Below are 23,284 nucleotides of genomic sequence, written 5' to 3'. Positions count from 1 at the left end.
GACGGTTCTCCAGGCGGTTTCAGACCTCGGCAGTTCTCCCGGTGTCTCACTTGTGGTTCTCAGGCCAAGGTCAAGACCCCTAACTTAGTTCCTTTTCCTTGGCTAATCTGATCTCTGCACTGGGAGCTGTGCCATTCCGGGCAAGTGATTCATACTTAACCCCTCTGTGCCTGTGACACGAAAAACACGCAGCTGCCTTGAGGATTAAATGAGTTAAAGTCATTATCAAGAAGTGCCGGACACATCTCCAGCAGCGACCCGGCAAAACAGGCACAATCTCCTTCTCTGCCACACCCAGTTCCAGCCCACCCTGGCTGCAGTGCTTAGGGGCCCAGGGAATCCTGTGTGACAGGCTAAAGCGTGTGCCCTACCCTGCGTGGAAGGCCTGGTCCCCAGGCCCTCAGGACGGGGCCTGATTTGAAGGTGGGGCCATTGAACAGGTCATTCAGTTTCAATGAAGTCCCCGGGGTGGGCCTGATCCCCACTCACTGGGGTCCCCATGGGGAGCGGAGACACAGACCCACACAGGGCGGCCCGCGGGGGCGCAGGAGACACCCGCCCCCAGCCCGGGAGGGGCCTGGGAAGGTACCAAACCCTGAGACTCCCTGACCTCAGGCCTCCACCCCCAGAACAGAGGAAACCAACGTCTGTGGCTGAAGCCGTGGAGCCGCCCCGTCTGTGCCGCCCTGGGACTGTGGCCCCGAAAGCTCCTCTCCCCGGCCACAGAGCTGAGGGTCCGACAGCGGTCCCAGGAGCCCCCAGAGCCGCGACCCCACCGTGAGGGGAGGGGAGGGAGTCAGGTCCCGCGGTCTGCCGGGTGCCTGCCCCGCAGCGTCCCCGGGAGGAGGGAGACGAGGCCCGGAGGAGGCTGCAGGCCGGGGCTCCAGGGCGGTGCTGGGCAGGTTCCAGTGCCGGGGGGTTCCCAGAACGGCCGGGGGGCGGGCGGACAGGCGGAGCCTTCGTGGGTTACCCCCTAAAAACCAGCCCAAGCTCCGCTTCTCGGGAACCCTCCCCACGGAAGCGGCCCTGAGACGGGGGGGACCTGCCCTGTGCCAACCCCAAGGGAAGCCCCCAGGAGTGACTCTGATGAGCCGGGTCCATCAGGGGACGCCCCCCACCGCTCCCCCAGACACTGAGACCCAGATGGCCACCCGGTTCCTCATTCATTCATGCACTCATTCATTCCCCGCCAGCGGACCCCAGGGACCGCGCAGTCCCTGGAGATCCAGAGGAAAAGGAGAAACCCAGGCTGCCCCGGGGGCTTCAGGCTGGCACGGGGAGGGGGAGGACGTGGGCCCTGCCCAGGTGGATGCTCCGAGGAACCGGCCGCAGGAGGCACCGCCAAGCAGGTAAAGCGGACAGGGGCGGTTCTGAGAGCCCGGGGGTCTTTCTCTTGCTGCCCCCAGGAGCGTCTTCTGTCTCATTCTCTTAAACTTTCTACAGACTCCGCTTCCTGTTTAGTGATTTTCCTTTATAAGGGTGACAGTGAAAATCAGAGTCCTCCTCCTGGCGAGGAAGGGCCTGTGTGGCTCTCACTGCTTGCTGTGCCACTGCTTTTGGGAACATGCTTGCACCTGCCTATGTTTGAGGATCTCTATGCGACATGTTTTCTAATTTCCCTTTTCGCATTGTGTCTGAAATGTGCGAGAGGCCTGGTGATGGTGTTTGGTTCAGAAATCCCAGAAGTCCTGTAAACAGATGTTGTGTGTTCTGCTTTATGATTTCGATTCCTAGAGAGGTTTCAAATGGGAGTCTACAGAAATTTATACTCAGTAATTTTCTCCGAACACTAAGCATCTGCCCAAATATAAGATAATCTAGTTATTTTACTTCAAAATGTTATTTTTTTTTTTAGTGTGAACTGAGGTTGGTCATTGAAACTCTATATTCCCCAATGCCCAACTGTAACACAGTTATAATATTATCATTTTACAATTTTATCTTTTTCAGATAATACATGTTTACATTTACATGTTTATAAAGAAAAGTAGGGCCTGTGGTATTTTTAATGCTGTTTTGCTAATGTACTCAGTATTATTTTATAGATTAGATTCATAAAGTGTATTCATCTGTGTCTAGTAAGTGGGTAACTTTTATTTATTTATTTTTTTCAGCTATGTCTTCTCATATCACCCAAGACCTTTTGCCAGAGCAGGGCATACAAGATGCATTCCCAAAATCAATATGGAGAGGATGTGGAAATTCCGGCCTTGACAGTTTCCACTGGAGGAAAGACTGGGGAAATGTAGATGAGTGTAAATTGCAGAAAGAAGATTATAATGGACTTAAGCAATGTTCATCAACTACCCATAGCAAAATCTTTTGATGTAATAAATGTGTTAAATCTTTAATAATTCTTCAAATTTAAATAGACATATTATAATTCACGCTAGACAGAAGCCTTTCAAATGCAAAGAATGTGGTAAATCCTTTCAAATGTTCTCATTCTTAACTGAACATCAGAAATTCACACTGGAAAAAAATTCCACAAAATGTAAAGAATGTGGCAAAACCTTTAACCACTGCTCACACTTTACTGAACGTGAGAACATTTGCACTAGAGAGAAACCTTACAAATGTCAAGAATGTGACAACGTTTTAAAAACTTGCTCAGTCCTTCCTAAAAACAGAATTTACACTGCAGGGGAACATTACAAATGTGAAGAATTTGGCAAAGCCTTCAAACAGCTCTCCCACCTTACTGGTCATCAGGAACATGGTGCTGTGGAAAAATTCCACAAATGTGAAGAGCGTGACAGTGTCTTTCTCTCTTGCTCAAGGCTTTCTAATCATGAGATGATTATTGCTGGAGAGAAGCTCTCCAAATGTGAAAAACTGCCCAAGTCCAAGTCTTTCCAAACATCACAGATGTGAGATTGGAGGGAAACCTTTCAAATGTGAGGAATGTGACAGCATCTTCAAATGGTTCTCAGACCTTACTAAACCTAAGAGAATTCACACTGGTGAGAAACCATACAAATGTGAAGAATGTGGGAAAGCCTATACGCAGTCCTCACACGTCAGTGAACACAGGAGGATTCACACCGGAGAGAAACCCCACCAGTGTGAAGAATGTGGGAAAGTCTTCAGAACTTGCTCAAGCCTTTCTAATCACAAGAGAACTCATTCTGAAGAAAAACCCTACACGTGTGAAGAATGTGGCAACATCTTTAAGCAGTTATCAGACCTCACTAAGCATAAGAAAACCCATACTAGAGAGAAACCCTACAAATGTGATGAATGTGGAAAGAACTTTACCCAGTCATCCAACCTTATTGTACATAAGAGAATTCATACTGGGAAGAAATCTTACAAATGTGAAGAATGTGGCAGAGTCTTTTTGTGGTTCTCAGATATTACCAAACATAAGAAAACCCATACTGGAGAGAAACCCTACAAATGTGAAGAATGTGGAAAGAACTTGACCTAGTCCTCAAACCTTATTGTACATAAGAGAATTCATACTGGAGAGAAACCCTACAAGTGTGAAGAATGTGGCAAAGCCTTCACCCAGTTCTCACACCTGACTGTACATGAAAGCATTCATACTTGAGAAAAAAAATAAACAAATATAAAAATAGGCAAAGCTGTTAGTGTCTGCTTGCATCTTACTTTACATCACAGTTCAGACTTAATAAAGTTATTATAAATGTAATGACTGTTGAAAGACCTTTCATGAAATATAAGTTTCCAGAGGACCAAAGAGTATTTCTTCTGGAAAAAAAATTAGAAATATGTTTTATACTAGATGGAAACCTTGCATCAGCTGCTTAAACTTTATTCAAATTCAGAGAATTTGTATTGTAGAGAAATCCTACAAGTGTCATAAATGTGGAATAACATTTGTTCAGAAACCGTAGCTTAGAAAACACCAGAGTTCATACTAAAAGATATTTTACAAATGCAGTAAATGGAAAAAATAAGCAAAATCAAGTCTACGGAAACACTGGAGGATTCAAGAGAGAAAGGAATAGGGCACGGACACATTCAGAAAAGATGCCGAATCAGAGTGTTGAGTCTACAGACTCATCTAGACTTAAAACAGATCATTCATTAGCTGGGTGTGTGCACCTGTAATTCCAGCTACTCCAGAGGCTGAGGCAGGAGAACTGCTTGAGCCTGGGAGGCGGAAGTTGCAGTGAGCCAAGATCGTACCACTGCACTCCAGCCTGAGTGACAGAGCTAGACTCTGTCTCCAAAAAAAAGGAGATTGATTTTTAGTAGTTATAATTACATTCTAAATGTACTTTTTTGCATTGAAAGAATGTTAAGTGTTTTGAAAAGTGAATATTGATGTAATTCAACTCTCAATTGATGCTATGTCTTCATTTCTAGTTCTGATTGATGCTATGTCTTCATTTCTAGTTCTGATGTGAAAACACACAGTCAATTCTTATTGTTGCATCAGAAATATGAGAAATCCCTTTACATTAGGTGTGCATCACTGATACACTTGTCCATGAAAGGCGAAAGGCTCTGAAATGTCAGATGCATGAATAACATCTTGATCAAGAGGCTCTTTGTGGTTGTCTTACATACTTGTAAGTGGTTCATGAGGTAGGAAGATTCTTCTGCATTATTGGAAGAGGGAACCATTTTGAATTTTATAAATCATTGGTTTTACCAGTATTTCATGAAGATAATATAGCATAAATTTTTAAATGTTTTATAAGATTCTGTGTGAACTTAGTTTTTAATTAAACACAATTGTGTTAAATGTGTTAAGTTCATGAAATAAAGTGTTATCCTACCAAAAACCAATTCCGCCTTACTCAAGGGTGTTGATAACAGGGGGTAACAATATGCTATTGGGTGGCATAGTGGAACAGCATCTCCAGTGATCTCTATTCCCAGTGCCTTTTTGACTGCAAGTAATTTGAAGAATATTGTTCCCATAGTTTTTTATACTTTTTTTGTAACTACAGTCACCATTATTGCTATAATAAAGATTATACAGGAGTTTAAATAAAATACATACATTTCTGAGTATTTTATTTTCCAATATTTTTTGTTGGATGTACAACTATTCTGCCCTGACAAAACACACGGAGAGTTTTAGTTTTGATTCACATGGAGTTAAATATACAAATATATTACTGTAAAGATAAACTACGCTGAGCATGGGGACTCACATCTGTAATCCCAGCATTTTGGGAGGCCAAGGTAAGAGGATCACTTGAGCTGAAAAGTTTGGGAACAGTGTGGGCAACATAGTGAGACCTTGTCTCTACTATAGATTTTTAAAAAATTAGCTGGGAGTGGTGCTGCACGCTTTCAGTCCCAGCTACTCAGGAGGCTGAGGCGGAAGGATCATGTGAGCCTGGGAGATATCAAGGCCGCAGTGAGCTATGATCATGCCACTGCACTCCAGCCAGGGCAGCAAAGCGTGCCCTTGTCTCAAAAAAAAAATAAAAATAAAAATAAAAAAGAGAACAAAGCAAACGCAATAAAGATGAACTTTAGGTTTAAGAGAATTATGGAGCAAGTAATTGTGTTTGTATGAGTGTTGGTGTCTACCTAGTTTGAAGGTACAGACCACAAAGAAAATAGCAGGATTGGATAAAACAGATAATTTTAATAGACATGATTATTTACTATAGAAAACTATAAACCTCAAAGATGTTGAAAGAAATCTCTGTTCTTTCCTTTGTATTGAATTCATTTCTGTAAAATATTCTGGCTGCTGGTTCGGAATCTCCTCATGCAAACCCTCTGTTTTTACTTGCCTCTTATTCATGCTGGACCTCATATCAAATGTCCCTATCCCATTGTTCACGCAGCATTATTTCCATGCCCTGCCCAGGGATGAGAAGAAGAATTTACATAAACCTTAGTGATGCTCCCCAAATCATTTTCAGATGTGAGCAATTTCACAATGAGTGTACTAAGTAATATTTTATATAACTCGTACATTTTATTTAGTGATTTCATTTAAAGAACCCAATTTAAGCCAATTTTTCTTTAGTTATTGTTCTTTTACTTTTTATAATTGATATCGTTGGGTTTATTTACATTATTGGGCAGTTTGTTCAGGTAAACACTGGGGATGCTTCGTAAGTTATTGGGTTATTTTGATATGTAAAAGAAGTAAACAAATATAGTGCTGGCAAATAACATTTCTTATAATTAGAAATAATTCTGTTGAAGCAAGTTTGTGTTTTCAAGTTAGAGACTGAAGACATCCATGGTGAAGAAATGGTATTAATTTTGTATGTGGAGAGAGGACATCTGCTCCCAGGCTACACAACTGGCTTTCTCTAAACTTACGAAGAGGAATTCGCTTGTTTCATTTTCTAATAATCTCCAGCTCTCTGCCGTCTCCTTTTGTTCATCCCTAACTATGCATTGATCACAGCCCTTCTTTGCCTGTCTTACGGCTACACCTTTCTCACTGTTTTCCCCACCCCACATCACTCCACACAGCACTTTGCAGGTTCTGAAGAGAGGTTTGGAATTTTCTAATGTGGTGAGAAATGGCTTTCACTGGAGTGTTTAAGGTCATTTATAGCCATGAATACATTTGGATCACTTAATTGGGACAAGAGGCGTGCACTGTCTGCAGGCCAGAAGATTCAGTCAGTCAGTTAGCACTGTCTGGATTTATTGGTAAAAGGTAGATGTTATTAAGTCCTAACACAGAGTGGTTACTATAACATTAGTTTGAATAGTAAAAACATTAATACCAGTGGGTTGTATATGGTAAGCACTGTATTAAGAAATGTCAAATTTTGAAATGTCTTAAGAGAAAATGTATTCTGAAATAATTTTTTAGGAGAGTTTATGGTAACTAAAAAAATTTACATTTTCTGTAAAACACTTATAGCATAATGTATGCTGTTATCAAGATGTATTTTTGAGTGTAAGTGGAGCAATTAGAGAATGACCTCTGTGGATTTAAGATTTTGAATGGGCAGGGCGCGGGGGCTCATGCCTGTAATCCCAGCACTTTGGGAAGCTGAGGCGGGCAGATCACCTGAGGTCAGGAGTTCGAGACCAGCCTGGCCAACATGGTGAAACCCTGTCTCTACTAAAAATACAAAAATTAGCTAGGCATGGTGGTAAGCTAATTTTTGGAAGCCCAGCCACTGTGAGATGGGACTCCACTGCACTAAATAACTTGTGTATACATAGCACTTTACACTGTTTTGATGTTGTGATATTTTTTGTCCATGGTTTCTAGCTGATAACTCCCACAGACTTGGTGAGTCTTTTGTTACTAGTTTGGTGCAAAAGTTATTGCAATTACTTTTGCAGCAACCTAATAGACTATTGAACGTTTTAGCCTCAGGGGCAGCCTCTGGTGTCCTCCTGCGCTCCTTCCACTCTGATGGTCCCTTGCCTTGTTGACTGTGGGTCTTGAGACCCGAGACAGTAACCCCTACTTACCCCATGCCCTGGGGGAAGGAATGGTGATGGCACGAAGCTTCCATGAGAACCCAAGAGGGGCCGGGGAACGGTGTCTCACGCTTGTAATCCCAGCACTTTGGAAGGCCGAGGCGGGCGGACCACGAGGTCAGGAGATCGAGACCATCCTGGCTAACACAGTGAAACCCTGTCTCTACCAAAAATACAAAAAATTGGCTGGGCGTGGTGGCACGTGCCTGTAATCCCAGCTACTAGGGAGGCCGAGGCAGGAGAATTGCTTGAACCTGGGAGGCAGAGGTTGCAGTGAGCCGAGATCGTTCTACTGCACTCCAGCCTGGGCAACAGAGCGAGACTCTGTCTCAAAAAAAAGAAAGAAAGAAAGAAAACCCAAGAGGACTGGGTTCAGAGAGCTTTTCTGGGTAGCTGAGTGCAGGGAGGGTCCTAGAGGGTGGCACCTGGGGAGAGCATGGAAGCTCCGCACCCCTCGTCCTGTGCCTCACCCTACGTGGCTCTTCATCTATAGTCTTTGCAATATCCTCTATAATACACTGCTAGACATTAGCATTTCCCTGAGTTCTGTGAGCTTAATGAGGGGGTCATGGGAACCCCAACTTGAAGCTGGTAGGTCAGAGGTTCTGGAGGCCCGGACTTGCGACTGTTTTGTGTGTGTGTGTGGCTGGGGGGGGGGGGGGTCCAGTCTTGGGAACTGAGCTCTCAATGTGCTTTCTCTGGGTAGATGGTGTCAGAACTGAATTAGAGGATACCCAGCTGGCGCCCACTGCTTAGTGTGAGGGAAAAATAAAGCCCACGTTTGGTCACAGAAATCTTGTGTCGATGATTGTTACGGTGGGAGAGTAAAGGAGAAAACACCGTGCCTGCCATCTCTCTCCTTGGTTTCACCTCTTGTTACCGGTGGCGAATCCACAGGGGTATGCGGCGGCCTCAATTCTCGTCTCCTCAGAAGACAGAATTCCACTGAGGGGCATGGGACTGAGGCAAGTTTTAGAGCAGGAGTGGACGTTTATTAAAAAGCTTTAGAGCAGGAACGAAAGGAAGGAAAGTACATTTGGAAGAGGGCCCAGCAGGCTACTTGAGAGTCAGGTGCGTGGTTTGACCTTTTGACGTGGGGTCGCCATGCTTCCGGGGTCCTGCATTACGGTTCCCGGATTCCTCCCTTGGGGAGCGCGAACCATATGCACGGTGGCTGCCGGCGCTTGGGAGGGAGCATGCGCAGTGTGTTTACTGGAGTTGTGCGCATGCTCACTTGAGGTGTTCTTCCCTTGCCTGTCTAGCATTCCTAGACAGCACCTGCCGAGTGCCCCCCACTCTCTGCTATCCAGACAGCACCTGCCGAGTGCTCCCCACTCTCTACTATACAAACAGCACTTGCTGAATGCCCCTCACTTTCTGCTATCCTGACAGCACCTGCCGAGTGCCCCCCACTCTACTATCCAGACAGCACCTGCCGAGTGCCCCCCACTCTACTATCCAGACAGAACCTGCCAAGTGCTCCCCACTCTCTACTATACAAACAGCACCTGCTGAGTGCCCCCCACTCTACTATGAAGACAGCACCTGCCGAGTGCCCCCCACTTTCTACTATCCCAATAGCACCTGCCCCCCCCACTCTCTGCTATCCCAACAGCACCTGCCGAGTGCCCCCCATTCTCTGCTATCCAGACAGCACTTGCCGAGTGCCCCCCACTTTCTGCTATCCCGACAGCACCTGCCAAGTGCCCCCCACTTTCTGCTACCACGCCACTTAGTACTGCTATGACCTAGAGACGGTGAGATCAGGATGGACCAAGGAGGCCTCGGGCAGCCACCCCCTGGGGGTCATCCCCAGTGGCAGCACACTGGGAGGGACAGGGTCTGCTGGGGGCCACCTCGGTACCGGGCACATCACAGTTAGAAGGCTCCCTGTTGGCCCAGGACAGAGGGAAATCTATAGCCTGGCTTAGGGAAAGCTGGCCAGTGAGAGGAGACAGAGCGGGGACAGGGGAAGAAAGGCCGCGCAGACCTGCAGAAGCAGCATGGTGAGAGGATCACTCCCTGTACCCCAGCCCAGGGCCCCCAGTCGCTTCCTGGGAAATTCACCCTTGGCTGTGGTCTGTGTCCCGGCCTGGGCCCTGGGTTTGGTGTGGGGCTCTAGGTGAGGCTGGGAAGCAGGAGTGTTCCAGGCAGAGGGGCCGGGCATGGGGGAGAGAAAGGACGGACACCCGGTGGGCAGCACAGACCCCAAATCCACTCCACCCTCCTGGAGGCTCTGGCCTGTGCACCCATCTTCATCTCATCTTCACCCTGCAAGGATGGGAGGCTGAGACTCCCTGGGGCTACCCTGGAGAGAGGGTTCCAGGACCAAGGGGAGCTCTGGAGAGGATGGAAGAGCCGCTCCTCATCCCATTCCATAAAAAGACCAAGGTGCCCAGAATGGCAGGAAGACGAACAGGAAGGGGGACCCACAGGGCCCCGCCCCTGCCCCACACCTGGCCCCATGCCCAGATGGGGTGGTTCTCCCACATGACAGGAGTAAGGCCGACTAGTCCCCAGACTCCCAGGAAGAAAGCTCTGCGGGGACCATCTCCCCAGAACCTTCTGGAATCCAGGACAGGACGGTGTATACGGGTGGGAGAGGAGGTCTTCTCTCCTTCATTTTCTGCTCATGATACCCCTCCCTGCCCGGGAGCCACCATTCTTGTTCCTGCAGCAAAGATGCCACACAGGGTGGTGGTTGGACCTCTCCTACCCAGGCGGCTTCCATCAGAGAGTGCCAGAGTTCACGGGGAAGCACACGCTGGCGGGAGGTCAAAACCACATGCATTGGATTCCAGCCTCTTTTTAAGCCCAGGCTTTATTCCAGCCTCTTTTTGAGGAATTTGACTGAAAAGTTCCCTCCTTCTCGGCTGATGTGCCGTGCAGTTCTGGGCTCCTACCCTTGGCTCCAGCAATGCTGGTGACGAGGTGCTGGGGTCCCCGAGGACAGCAGGCCTCCAGGAAGGATCTGGCCTCAGTCCACGCTGTCCAGGGACTGTGGCGCTGCCCTCTCAAGCTGTAGCACCTGGAAAGAGAGGCCTGTGACACCACAGCCCTGCGAGGACAGACTGTGGGGCTGTCGAAACACTGGCACACACCAAAAGCAGGTCACAAGTCCCAGAGGTGAAAAAGTAAATTACCAGAGTCTCCACCGGATGCTGGGAGTGTGCGCTGGAAAAGCCTGGAGGGGCGGGTCCAGCACACGCACAGCTGTCACCGCAGACGGCAGCAGGGCAGTGTCTCCACCTTTACCTGAATCTGTCTCTGATGTTCCTACATGTGTCACTCTTTTGGCTGCACAGCGTCTGAACCCCTTCCTGATCTGAGGGAGCTCACCCCTGAGTGCATCTTGGTGGAAGCCAAGCCCCCACCTCCCACTACAGAGGCCAGAGCTGGGGTAGCTCTCTCTCCTGTCCTAGGTGGCCGAATGACAGGGCCCCTCACCCGAGGCTTGGCTACTCCACTGCCCGGTGACCCAGGGACACTGGGATTCAAGGATGGCAGAGCAGGTTGGCATCCAGCCCAGACAGGGTGTGGCGCATGGGCTTGTCCAGCCACAGCAGGGGATATAGGGCAGCAGCCACCTGGCCTGAGTCCCAGCTTTCCAGACCCTGTGACCCCTGCCCTCCCTTCCACGCTCTAAGTCACTCTTTCAGCAAGTTCCATTCCACAGAAATCAGCCAGACACAGTATCTCTTCCTTACAACTATGCAGCCCCAAACACCTTCCAGCCCCAAATGTCAGCATTCCTCAACCTCGGCACCACCAACATGTGGAACAAAGAATTCTCTGCTAGGCATGGGGTTGGGATGGGCCTGTCCTGCACACGGAAGGACATTCAGCAGCATCCCTGGGCTTCACCCACGGGATGCTGGGAGCACAGACCCCAGTCCAGTCGTGATAACCAAAATCATCTCCGGTCATCACCTAATGTCCCTAATATGTGCACACACACAGTGGAGAACTATGCAGCCTTCGGAAAGAAGGAAATTCTGCCATTTGCAACAATACGGATGAACCTAGATGAACATCTTAAGTGAAATAAGCCAGGCAGAGAAAGACAAATACTGCATGATCTGAGTCATCTGTGGAATCTCAAAAAGGTGATCTCGTGGAAGCAGAGTGTGTGATGGCGACCAGCAGGGGCTGGTGGGTGGGAAGATGTTGGTCAAAGGCCACAAAAGAAGTAAGTTCAACAGATCCAGTGCACAACATGGTGACTATAGTTAATATTGGAAAATTGCTAAGAGAGTAGATTTCAAGTGCTCTCACCACACACAAATAATAGGCATGTGGGGTAACGCATGTACAGTGAAAGAGCTTGACTTAGCCGTTCCACCGTGACGCTCATACCGAAACGTCATGTTGTACACCATCAATATATAGAACTTTTATTTGTCAACATGAGAAAAGTAAATTTAAAAAACACTTTAAACATACTTGTCCCTTTGCAGAAAGGAGGACAGTAAAAAAGTCACTATGAATATAAGAAAGTTTTTCAATCCTTCATGGAAATAACCTCACGTTTCTTCTACAGACATGAAACATGGAGAGAGAAACATTTCTGCTGGATTTACCTGATTTTCTATGCATCGAAACTGCCAAGGCCAGCCTGTGTTGTATAGGAACGGTCGCAGATCAAACCTGTTGTCCTCAGGGCTGTAGTTCTCCGCGTGGTACGCGGGCGTGAGCGTGGTCATCTTGTGTCTGTTCATGGAGTACTTGGAGAAAAACCGCTTCACTTTGTCAGCGACCTGGTTGGCGTGCAACACACCAGCTTCATGTTAGCAAAGCTGGAGAGACCCCAGGCTGGAATTCCCATGCTGGACCACACAAGCAAACGGCGAATGGGTTACTCCCCACACAGGACCTTCCCCAATGGCAGGCATGGGGGATGCCCACACTCATGCCGGGGGCGCTGGCCGAGCTATGAAACCGGCATCCCCCTGCCTCTGATGCTATGAAAACGGGGTCCCCTGCCTCTGATGCCATGAAAACAGGGTCCCCTGCCTCTGATGCTATGAAACCGGGGTCCCCCTGCCTCTGATGCTATGAAACTGGGGTCCCCCTGCCTCTGATGCTATGAAAACGGGGTCCCCTGCCTCTGATGCTATGAATACAGGGTCCCCTGCCTCTGATGCTATGAAAACGGGGTCCCCCGCCTCTGATGCTATGAAAACAGGGTCCCCCGCCTCTGATGCTATGAAAACGGGGTCTCCCTGCCTCTGATGCTATGGCATGCTGACTCGGGGGATCTGAGATAAATCCCGCGAAGATTTATTTCACAAGGCTTCCAGAAGGTTCCATGGGACTACCATGCTTGTGGGCTTCAGCCCCGGCAAGACTCACAACTAGCAGAAAAGCAATACTATTCTGACCCTGAAGTTTACATTCTGCCCTCAAAGAAAAGGGAGGGCTTGTTTCATGTCATGTTTACCTGGCTGTGGGTGAGCCTCACTCAGATTAACTTTGGCCCAGCAGAAGACCAGAGTTGGTAAAAACAACTGGAGAGTGTTACTGTGTGAGACACAGTTTTATTATGTTAGGCTCACACCGTTGTCTACTTGTTCCTACAGGTCAAACCGGCCTCTGCAAAGGGGACATTACCTAACTGGTCTCCCTCTGTGACACGTCCCACGGGCTTTACCTGTCTTGGGGTGCAGATGTGTCTCCACATGCCGAGGAGTTTGCAGAACATGCTGTAGGGTCCCATCTTGGCCACCTTCCTGAGTTTCCCATAGACCGAGAGCTCTGCGTATGTCATCCCCATATCTTCCTATGCACGACAAAAATCCGTTCCACAGTGACAGCAAGTCACAGTGGGAGGACAGCCTACAGCTTCTTTTGGAGTTGGGGACCAGAGACCAAGGAGGTGAGACTCTCCCAGGGAGGTAGGAGCAGAGGTGGGCTTTACTCCTCATCGCTGGTCAGCCAGTAAGGAGGTAGCATTTGGAAAACAGCAACGAAGAACCAGGCATTTGGTTTGGAGGACTGCAGTGGGTGGCCTGTGGCTCACCAAGAGTGCTCATGTCTGAAGGCCCAGTTCCTGGGGATGTGACTTTATTTGGAAAAAGAGCGTAGGCCACGCGTGGTGGCTCACACTTGTAATCCCAGCGCTTTGGGAGGCCGAGGTGGGAGGACTGCTTGAGCCCAGGGGTTTAACATGACAAGACCTTATCTCTACAAGAAATAAAAAACTAGCTGGGTGTGGTGGTGTGTGCACCTGCAGTCCCAGCTACTTGGGGGGCTGAGGTGGGAGGATCACCTGAGCCTAGGACATCGAGGTTGCAGTGAGCCAAGATTGCGGCTCTGCACTCCAGCCTGGGTGACAGAGCCAGACCCTGTCTCTTAAAAAAAAAAAAAGAAAGAAAGAAAAAAAAAGAAAAGAAAAAGAAGAGAAAAAGATAAAGAGTCTTTGCAGATGTAAATAAGTAAAGAATCTGAAGGTGACATGACTCTGAATGTGGGGTGGGGCCTGCATCCAATGACATCCCTTATGAGGGCCAGGAGGACACGTGGAGAACGGGAGGAGGCCACAGGAAGAAGGAAGCAAAGGATGGAGTGACGCAGCCACAAGCCAAGGAACACCTGGAGTCCCCAGAAGACGCAAGAGGCAAGAAAGGACCCCCTAGAACAGCGGTCGCCAACCCCCAGGCCATGGATGGGCAATCGCAGAGCAGGAGGTGAGCGGAGGGGTGAGTGAGCATTACTGCCTGAACTCCGCCTCCCATCAGATCCTCGGTGGCATAGATTCTCACAGGAGCGCGAGCCCTACTGTGAACTGCACAAGCGAGGGATCTAGGTTGCACGACCCTTATGAGAATCTACCACCTGGTGATCTGAAGTGGAACAGTTTCATCCCAAAGCCATCTCCCACTCTCTGTTTGTGGAAAACATTGTTTTCCAGGAAACCCTGGTGCAAAAAGACCGGGGACCACTGCCCCAGAGCCTTCGGAGGGACCAGGACTCTGCCAACACCTTGATTCCAGACCCTGGCCTCTGGATCTGTGAGAGAAGAAATTCCTGTTGTTTTAAGCCACCGGGTCATTAGTGACAGTAGCACCACAAATCATCCGAGGAAGGCGTGGCACACGGAGCAGATGGAGCCTATCTGCTGCCCTCCTGAGCCCATGCCCTGAAGTGTGGGGGACTGAGAGAAGAGGGCTGGGGGCTCACTGAAATCGGGGCCATGTTGGAGGCCACGAGGTGCCACTGGTATCACTATCACAGCGCCAGGCAACAAATGCCTCAAGCCAGGCTCAGAGGAGCCGATTTCACCCTGAGGCTCATACAACCCAGGCTCCTTCCATTGTTCAAGACCCGCTCCGATTTCCCCTGGATTCCTACCACACCCCAGGGCCATCATCAGACAGTAGGGCCACAGCCATTGCGGGGCCTTTTTGTCTATCCCTCCAGGGGACTCTAAGTGTTTTCACTGCAGTGGCCACATCTGTGTTGCTTTCCACGGAGTCCCCAGCACCTGACGGGTTGTGCACAAATGGCTGCTTGACACGTTTCTTTCCCATGAAGTGAGCATTTTCCAGTGTAACATTTAATTCCTTCAATTCAACAATAGCTGGAGACTTCAATACCCCACTTTCAATAATGGACAGAACAACTAAGATGAAAAATCAGCAAGGAAATGGAAGATACAGACAACTCTGTCAAGCAGGGAGGCCTGTCACACGGCTGCCGGGCGCTGCACCCAGCGGCAGCGGAACCCACCTTCCTCCCAAGGGCACACGGGACACTTCCCAGGCCCGACCATCCAGAGAAGCCTCAGACAACTTTAAATGTGGAAGTCATACAAAGTGCTTTCTCACCACAATGGAATAAAAGTACAAATCAGTAACAAAAATTTTGGAAATTCACAGATACGTGGAAATTAAAGAGCATATTCCTAAATAATCAATGGATCAAGGAAGAAGTCACCAAGGGAATCAGAAAATACTTGGATAAATGAAATGAAGACACAACAGACCAAAACGTATGGGAGGCACCAAATGCAGTGCTAGGAGGGAAACTTGTAGCTGTAAACACCTACCTTAAAAAAGAAAAAGATCTCAAATCAATAACCTAACTTTCCACCTTGAGATGCTAGAAAAAGAAGAGCGAATGAAACCCAAAGCCAGCACAAGGAAGGAAATGACAGAGATCGGAGGGAAATTAATGAAAGACAATAGAGAAAACCAACAAAACAAAAAGTTATGCTTGGAAAGACAAAAAAAAAAAAAAAAAAAAAAAATTGACAAACCTTCAGCTAAAATGACCAAGAAAAAAGAATGAAGACTCAACTAAAATCCGTAATGAAAGAGACACCTTAGTGACCTTACAGAAATCAATGGCGAGGCCGGGTGCGGTGGGTCTGCAGACCCAGCACTTTGGGAGGCCGAGGCAGGCGCATCACCTGAGGTCAGGAGTTCGAGACCAGCCTGACCAACATGGAGAAACCCCGTCTCTACTAAAAATACAAAATTAGCTGGGTGTGGAGGCGCATGCCTGTAAATCCCAGCTACTTGGGAGGCTGAGGCAGGAGAACTGCTTTCTTGAACCCGGGAGGCGGAGGTTGCGGTGAGCCGAGATTGCGCCACTGCACTCCAGCCAGCCTGGGCAACAAGAGCAAAACTTCATCTCAAAAACACAACAAAACAAAAGAAATCAATGGATCATCAAGAAAGATAGGCATGCATCACTTAATGACAGGGATACAGTCTGAGAAACACACGGCCAGGCCACTGCATCTTGTGAACATCCTCAAGGCACTTACACACATCCAGATAGTCTAGCCTCCTACACGCCTGTGCTCCATGGTACAGCCTGAGCTCCTTGGCTACACACGGGCACAGTATGTTGCTGTACTGAATACTCTGGGCCAGTCTAACACAATTCTAAGTATTTATGTATCTAAATGTAGAAAAGGGACAGTAAAAATACAGTAGAAAGGATAAAAGATGGGGCACCTGCGTAGGGCACTTCCCAGGACTGGAGCTTGCAGGACTGGAAGCCGCTCTGGGTGAGTCAGGGAGTGAGTGGTGGGTGAATGGGAAAGCCTGGGATGCTACTGTGCTACTGTGGGCTTTCTAAGCACTGTAAACTTAGGCTACAGTCAATTAATACAAATATATTTTTCTTCCTTCAATAATACATTAACCTTAGCTTATTGTAACCTTTATACCTTATAAACTTTTTTTGTTTGTGTTGTTTTGTTTTGCTTGTATTTCTTTGGTAGAGATGGGGTTTCACCATGTTGGCCAGGCTGGTCTTGAACACCTGACCTCAGTGATTTGCCCGCCTCAGCCTCCCAAAGTGCTGGGATTACAGCTGTGAGCCACTGCGCTCAGCCTTACCTTATAAACTTTTTAATTAAAAAAAAATTTGACTCTTATAATAACAGCTTAAAACACAAATACACTGTCAGCTGCCACACACAAAAATTAACTCAACTGGCTCACAGACCTAAACATAAGGACTTTAACAATAAAACTGTTAGAAGAAATTATAGGAGCAAATCTTTGTGACCTAAGGAAGTTGGAAGGTCATGGATCTAATTGTAAAAATATTTTTTCTTATTCTATAAGCTTCTTTCTATTAAAAAAAGATTTTTTATTTTGCTTTTTAACATTTGTTGTTAAAAACTAGTAACACAAACACATCGATCAGCCTGGGCCTGCCCTGGGTTAGGATCATCAGGCTTGGCAGAAATTCTCTCTAGCTGCGACAGCATGACCCTGTAAATCGGAATCTTGAGGTTACTAAAAAGCTCTGAGCACTTTTACATGAGCTCAACAAGGTGCAGGGTATATGGTCAATATGCAAAAATCAACAGTGTTTCTCTATAAACTAGCAATGAACAATCTACACATGAAATTATTAAAACAACTCCATTCACCAGAGTACCAAAAACGATAAAATATTTTGAAATACATTTGGCAAAAGAAGTGCAACCTTAAATTCTGAAAACTAGAAAAAACATGTTGAAAGACATTAGAGGCCGGGCACACTGGCTCACCCCTGTAATCCTAGCACGTTGGGAGGCCAAGGCGGGAGGATTACTTGAGGCCAGGAGTTTGAGGCCTCATGTTTTGGCCAACATGGTGTAAGCCCATCTCTACTACAAATACAAAAAAATTAGCAAGGCGTGGTGATGCACACGCATAATCCCAGCTACTCAGGGGGCTGAGGCAGGAGAACTGCTTGGGTCAGGGAGGTGGAGGTTGCAGTAAGCTGAGATTGTGCCACTGCAACTCCAGCCTGGGCAACAGAGTGAGACACTGTCTAAAAAAAAAAAAAATTAGGGACAACTTAAATAAGTAAGACATTCCATGTCCCATGTTCATGGATCAGAAGAGTTCTTATGATTATGATGGCAGAACTCCCCAAACTGACCTACAGTGTCAATGCAATCTCCATCAAAATGCAAGCTTTTTTTTTCTCCAGAGATTGACAACCTGATCTCAAAATTCATATGGATATTCAAGAGGCTCAGAGTAGCCAAAATCCTTCCTACAAAGTTATAATAATCAGGACAGTGTGGGACCAGCATAAGGAAAAACAGAAAAGATCTGTGGAACAGAATTAAGTGTCCAGAAATAAATCCTACATTTACAACAAGGGTGCCAAGCTAAATCAATGGGGGAAAGAATCATCCTTTCAGCAAATGGTGCTGGGACCACTGGATATCCACATGCAAAGGGATGAAACTGAACCCCTTCCTCACACCACACACAAAAGTAACTCAACTAGATCACAGACCTAAATGTAAGGATGAAAACTAGAAAAAGCTTGGAAGAAATTATAGCAGCAAGTTCTTGTGACCTAAGAGGCTAGAGTGTCATGGATCCTATCATAAAAAGCCCACAGCCACTTCTCCCAGCATCCATTAAGCTACAAACCACAACCTGGGCCTCATCATGAAGGGCCAGCGTGCAGTGGAGGAGTCAAGGGCGATTCTCCTCCTAGGTCACTCTAAAGCACAAGCAGAGACACCCCTCCTGCCTGCAAGGGACTTGTGTTCCTCCGCCCGCCATCTGCTCTCCCTCCCCTCCCACCATGTTATCCCCGTTCTGGGGCCCCAACCATGAGGAAGTGAATTGAAGTGTCAAAGGCCAGCAATGTGACTGACACTGAGCTCTGGGCACCCAGGCCAGGGACCCAGTGACAGTGATGGAGCACAGCTCCTGGGGTCAGGTAGGAGGTGGGAAAAGCCAGCACCACCATGCAGGAGGTGGGGAGGAGGGCAGGAAGCGCCATGGCAAAGCCACTGCCATTACCTCGTCGGTCTGGGACACCTGTCCATCAGCCAAGGGCTCCAGCTCTGCGGTGGCCGGTGCCGACAGGATGCTGCAGCCAAAACACACAGAGGTGGGTCAGTGCAGCTGCGAGGGTGGTGTGAACTCTGGGAGAGAATCCCCAAACTAAGTTTCCCGAGTATGCTGGCCCTAGTCACTCCATTCACCCTGGGCAGGACATCACCAAGGCTTGCGATGCTGGGCTTCCCAGCAGGCGTGAGCACCCTGGGCTGAGGAGCGTGGGCACTGCTGTGGCCTCCCGACCCCAGGAGGAGAGGCAGAGATGGAGGCACAGTGCAGGGCCAGTCCACCGGGCACTGTCCACACCTGGGTCGAGGGGACTCTGCTGTAGGGAATGTCAATGGCCTGTGCACTGCACGATGTTGAGGAGTACCCCTGGCCTCTACCTGCTAATGCTCAGCACACCCCGTGTGGCGAAGCTAACTAAGCATGTCTGCAGACATTGCCTGCTGTCCCCTGGGGGGCACAGTCACCCCAGTGAGAATAAGCAGAGAAGAAAACACATTCCCGTGGCAGGGAACCTTGGCAAAGGCCGAGGAAAGGTCTGGGCACTGATCCGTCTTCTGTCACTTCTAAAGCACAGGTGCTCTGCTCAGATGTGGCGAGCCTCGGTCCACCAAGCCTTGGCATGGGGAAGGGAGACAGGGCAGGCGGGGAAGGCAGGAGGCCGCAGCTCCGTGATCTGGCCAGAGCCTGGGAGCTGTGGAGGCACCCACAGGAAGAAAGGGAGGCTTGGTCACAGGCCTCAAGTGCCAGCTCAAGGGCAGGACTATTCAGCAGGCAACAGGAGCTACGAAGGAGCCTGAGTGTGGGCCAGGGTGGCCGGGCCCGTGCTGGGAGAGGAGCCCCGTGGCTATGGAGCCACAGCCCATGAGCACGCTCACCTCTGCAGGGCAGGAAGCTGGAAGCGCTCGATGCAGAACTGGACGAAGGCTCTCAGGTCCGTCTTGCTGATTCCGCCTATGGGGTTGATGTCTGCACTGGAGCAGTCATACTTGGTCAGGTAGCCCAGGAGACTGCAGGGAGAGGGAGAGAGAGTGCGGGTTCCCGAGGGGCCGCAGACTCCACCAACCGCAGCCATCCATGGAGCTGCTTCTTCCAGGGGCCCTGAAGCCAGAAGCGTGGCAAATTCAAGCGTCCTGGAGAAGTCCCAGAGCAACCCGCAAAGGTGGCAGAGGCTGCAGATGACCCAGGAGGGCCTTTGAGCGCAACAGAGGAGACAACGGGGATGGCAGGCAGGTTTTGGGGGTCACCAGCACGGAGCTGGGAGCAGCCGTCTGAACAGAGCTGAGGGACAGAGGTCTTGGGGTGTCAGGAGTGAGCAGGGACTCGACACACATGGACGGACACTCTGCTGCCCGTGCGGCCGGGCCCCTCCCCTGCCTGTCAACTCTGAGGCCTGTGGTGGGCAGAAGAATCCATCCCTCACTAAGATGCCCACGTCCTAATCCTTAGAACCTGTGACTCTGTCACCACACAGGGCAAAGGGGTCTTTGCAGATGGACTCAGGTGGGGACTGGAGATGCGGGGGTGATGCTGGATTGCAGGGTGGGCCCGAAAGGCAATCACAGGGGTCCTTAAAAGAAGGGGGTGAAAGTGAGACTCGAGGGAGCCCTGACTACAGGGGAAAGGCAGAAACGTGGGGCCGCTGGTGGTGAAGACGGAGGAGGTCGTGAGCCAAAGAAGGCAGGACTCCAGAGCCTGGAAATGGTAGGAAACAGATTCTCTCTGGGGCGTCCAGAAGGAACCCACCATGTCCACACCTTAACTTGAGCCGGGGGACCCATACTGGACGTGCGTCCCACAGAACTCAGGGACCATAAATGTGTGTTGTTGAAGGCACTAACCTAGTGGTACTGGGTTCCAGCCGCCCTTCTCCACCCCACCCCACTGCCACCGCTGGCATAGGCCTCCAGGTTCTCCACGGGACTCCTGGCTGACCACCCATCTCTACCACACCAGGCCAGGCCAGGCCCTTCCACTGTCTGAATCCCCTCAACGCTGCCCTTGACCTTGCAAGGCCTTCCAGGCTGGCCCCTGCCTACCCCACCAGAGGCATTTCTCGACACTCTCAATCTCACACCTCCACGCCTTCTCACCCTTCCAGACCCTCACCATGGAGCAATGTCGGGGGGTGTAAGACCTCCAGGGTCCCAACAGAGGGACAAGTGAGACCCTGTGCTGCCTTCAGTGAGGGCTGTCCCAGTCGCCCCATCACTCCCTGTCCTGTCCCGCCCAAGGGTCCTTTAGCAGGAGCTGGGATATGGGCCAGACGGGCCAGGGGAGATGACAGTCTCCATCTTACCACTTTTTCTCTTCCATCCCCAGTGACTGCCAAGGACTGGGGAAATCCGCCTGGGCTGACTCAGAGAGCAGAGCCAGGGGAAATCCCGCAGTGCAGAGCTCAGCTCAACCTGCAGACCCACAGGGCCAGGTTGGCGGCCTCGTCTTGGCGGAAGGAAACTCCGGCTGGGAGGTGGGGACCATGGGGATGGGGAGGCACGGTTACAGGGGGAAAATTGAGGCAGACTTTTTCTGGTGAAATCAAGACTGATTTGGTGGATTGGTGAGACTCTGAAGCCAGCAACAGGCATGGCCATAAATTTCAACACAGGACCACCGAGTTCCAGCAGCTGTCCCCTCCTCTTGCACTCTGCATGGAGCTTTCCCCCAGGCTGGTCACTTCCATCAGCCAAAATCATGTTGTTAGATGCCCACTTTCAACACAGTCTCTCAGCCCTGCATTCCCATGCTGACCCCAACTTAACCCTGCAGGGCTGGCTTCACTCTCCCCTCCCCTCCTGCTCCCTCTGGAACCTTCTCCTGGGCCTGCCTCTGAACCCAACCCTCCTGCTGCTGTGGATGTGCTGGCCGGGCCCCCAGCAAAGCCACCCTCCTGCTTGGTCACCTGCTCTCATCTCCTCGCTAGCAACATCCCCACTGTCCTGCACCAGCAAGTCCGCTCCCTCTCTGTTGGTCTTTTCTTTACAGCATCTTAAGGCAAGAAAACCAATGGAGACCAGTCTGGGCAACAGAGCGGAAACAAAAAAAAATTAGGCATGGTGGTGCGCCTACAGTCCCAGCTACTTGGGAGGCCAAGGTGGGAGGATCGCTTGAGCCCAGGAGGTCGAGGCTGCAGTGAGCCGTGACGGTGCCACGGCACTCCAGCCTGGGTGACAGAGCAAGACCCTGTCTCTGATAATAAAGCAAATTCCTTTTCCTGTCCCCACTGATCTCGGCAGCGCTTATCCTGTGCCTCCCCTCCCCTTCGAAGTGAAATTTCTGGAAACAGCTGTTTCTGGCTTCTCACACCTCCCCCTGCCCCACACCGCACACTCTCCAAAACCAGCTCTGTGGGTCTTCCAGTCCCCACTCAAGACCAGGCCTTTCAGGGAGACAATGACAGAACCTCAGTCCTGGGGCAGTCACGACTCAGGCCTTCATGGCTCTTCTCCACCCACCCTTGCCTCCCACAGGCCTTTATGAAACCCACTGCTTCTCAGTAGGGCCCGCCCTGGGCGAGCTGCTTACGAACTCCCAGCTCTCCCTTCCCCTGCTTGAGCTCTCGGCAGATGTTTCCCACAATACACATGTTATCAGCTGGGTTATCGCTGTCTGCTCCTACTTGCAGAGAACAAGAATTGTTTCCGACTCATTCACACCACTGGGAAGAAAGCCTGATGGGGGACAGGTGTCCAACAGGCCCCCGACGAGCAGACAGGGACGCAGCGGAACTAGAATCAGAAGCAATTCAACAACAGAATTACAGGGAAATTAAAAACAAAAACCAACACTACACACTTGAGATTCTCGCCAGAACGCAGAGGAAGAGAAGGACTGGCTGTGTCCAGTGAGAAGAAGACAGCAGATGGGGATGCGGCATGTGAAACAGACAGAAGGGCTTCGCTACATCATGAGGGGCGTGTCCGCAGCCACAGAGCCTTCTGTCCCGCAGCCAGAAAGGGGCAGCTGAGGGATTACGTTTGCTTCTTTTTTCTTTTTTTTTTTGAGACGGAGTCTCGCTCTGTCGCCCAAGTTGGAGTGCAGTGGCACCATCTCGGCTCACTGCCAGCTCCGCCTCCCGGGTTTACGCCCTTCTTCTGCCTCCACCTCCCGAGTAGCTGGGACTACAGGCACCCGCCACCATGGCTGGCTAATTTTTTGTATTTTTGGTAGAGACGGGGTTTCACCGTGTTAGCCAGGATGGTCTCGATCTCCTGACCTCGTGATCCGCCCGCCTCGGCCTCCCAAAGTGCTGGGATTACAGGCGTGAGCCACCACACCCGGCCCATTTGTTTATTTTCTAAATGGCATCTAGAGACCTTCCAGCTCTCAGAACCCAATCCCGCCCTGGAAAAAATACTCATTTCTTTGTTAACATTTTAAATACTAGAAAATGATGGACAAGAGTTGTGACGGGAACTGTTACAACACAATTTTATAACAGATCAAATTCTTCCGCATCGACAAAAGCAATGCAAAACCAAACCAAATGCCAATCTCCTCAACTACACCAGAGCTCAGAATACACACCAGCTATTCACCCCTCCTGAAAAATCAGTCCCTTACAAAGGCAC

The 23,284-nt window shown here is 49.6% G+C and overlaps 1 protein-coding gene and 1 pseudogene across 1 annotated transcript in view; one reads left to right on the top strand and one right to left on the bottom strand.

The window, feature by feature from the left end:
• Positions 1–2,101: 2,101 nt before the first annotated feature.
• On the top strand, positions 2,102–3,553 carry LOC108538930 (zinc finger protein 195-like; annotated as a pseudogene).
• Positions 3,554–10,197: 6,644 nt separating this feature from the next.
• Positions 10,198–23,284, bottom strand: part of NADSYN1 (NAD synthetase 1) — a 45,280-nt gene continuing 32,193 nt past the window's right edge. Inside the window, exons 17-21 of the mRNA XM_017887247.1 lie at positions 19,592–19,723; positions 18,669–18,738; positions 13,046–13,174; positions 11,976–12,152; positions 10,198–10,423 (exon numbers count right to left, since the gene is read on the bottom strand). Of these exons, the coding sequence (XP_017742736.1) occupies positions 10,373–10,423; positions 11,976–12,152; positions 13,046–13,174; positions 18,669–18,738; positions 19,592–19,723 (559 nt within the window). The 3' untranslated portion in view covers positions 10,198–10,372. The remainder of the gene's footprint in view (positions 10,424–11,975; positions 12,153–13,045; positions 13,175–18,668; positions 18,739–19,591; positions 19,724–23,284) is intronic.

This window comes from Rhinopithecus bieti, unplaced genomic scaffold, assembly GCF_001698545.2.
Source record: "Rhinopithecus bieti isolate Rb0 unplaced genomic scaffold, ASM169854v2 scaffold_1014, whole genome shotgun sequence".
Classification (NCBI taxonomy): Eukaryota; Metazoa; Chordata; class Mammalia; order Primates; family Cercopithecidae; genus Rhinopithecus; species Rhinopithecus bieti.
This window is presented reverse-complemented; position numbering and strand designations above follow the sequence as displayed.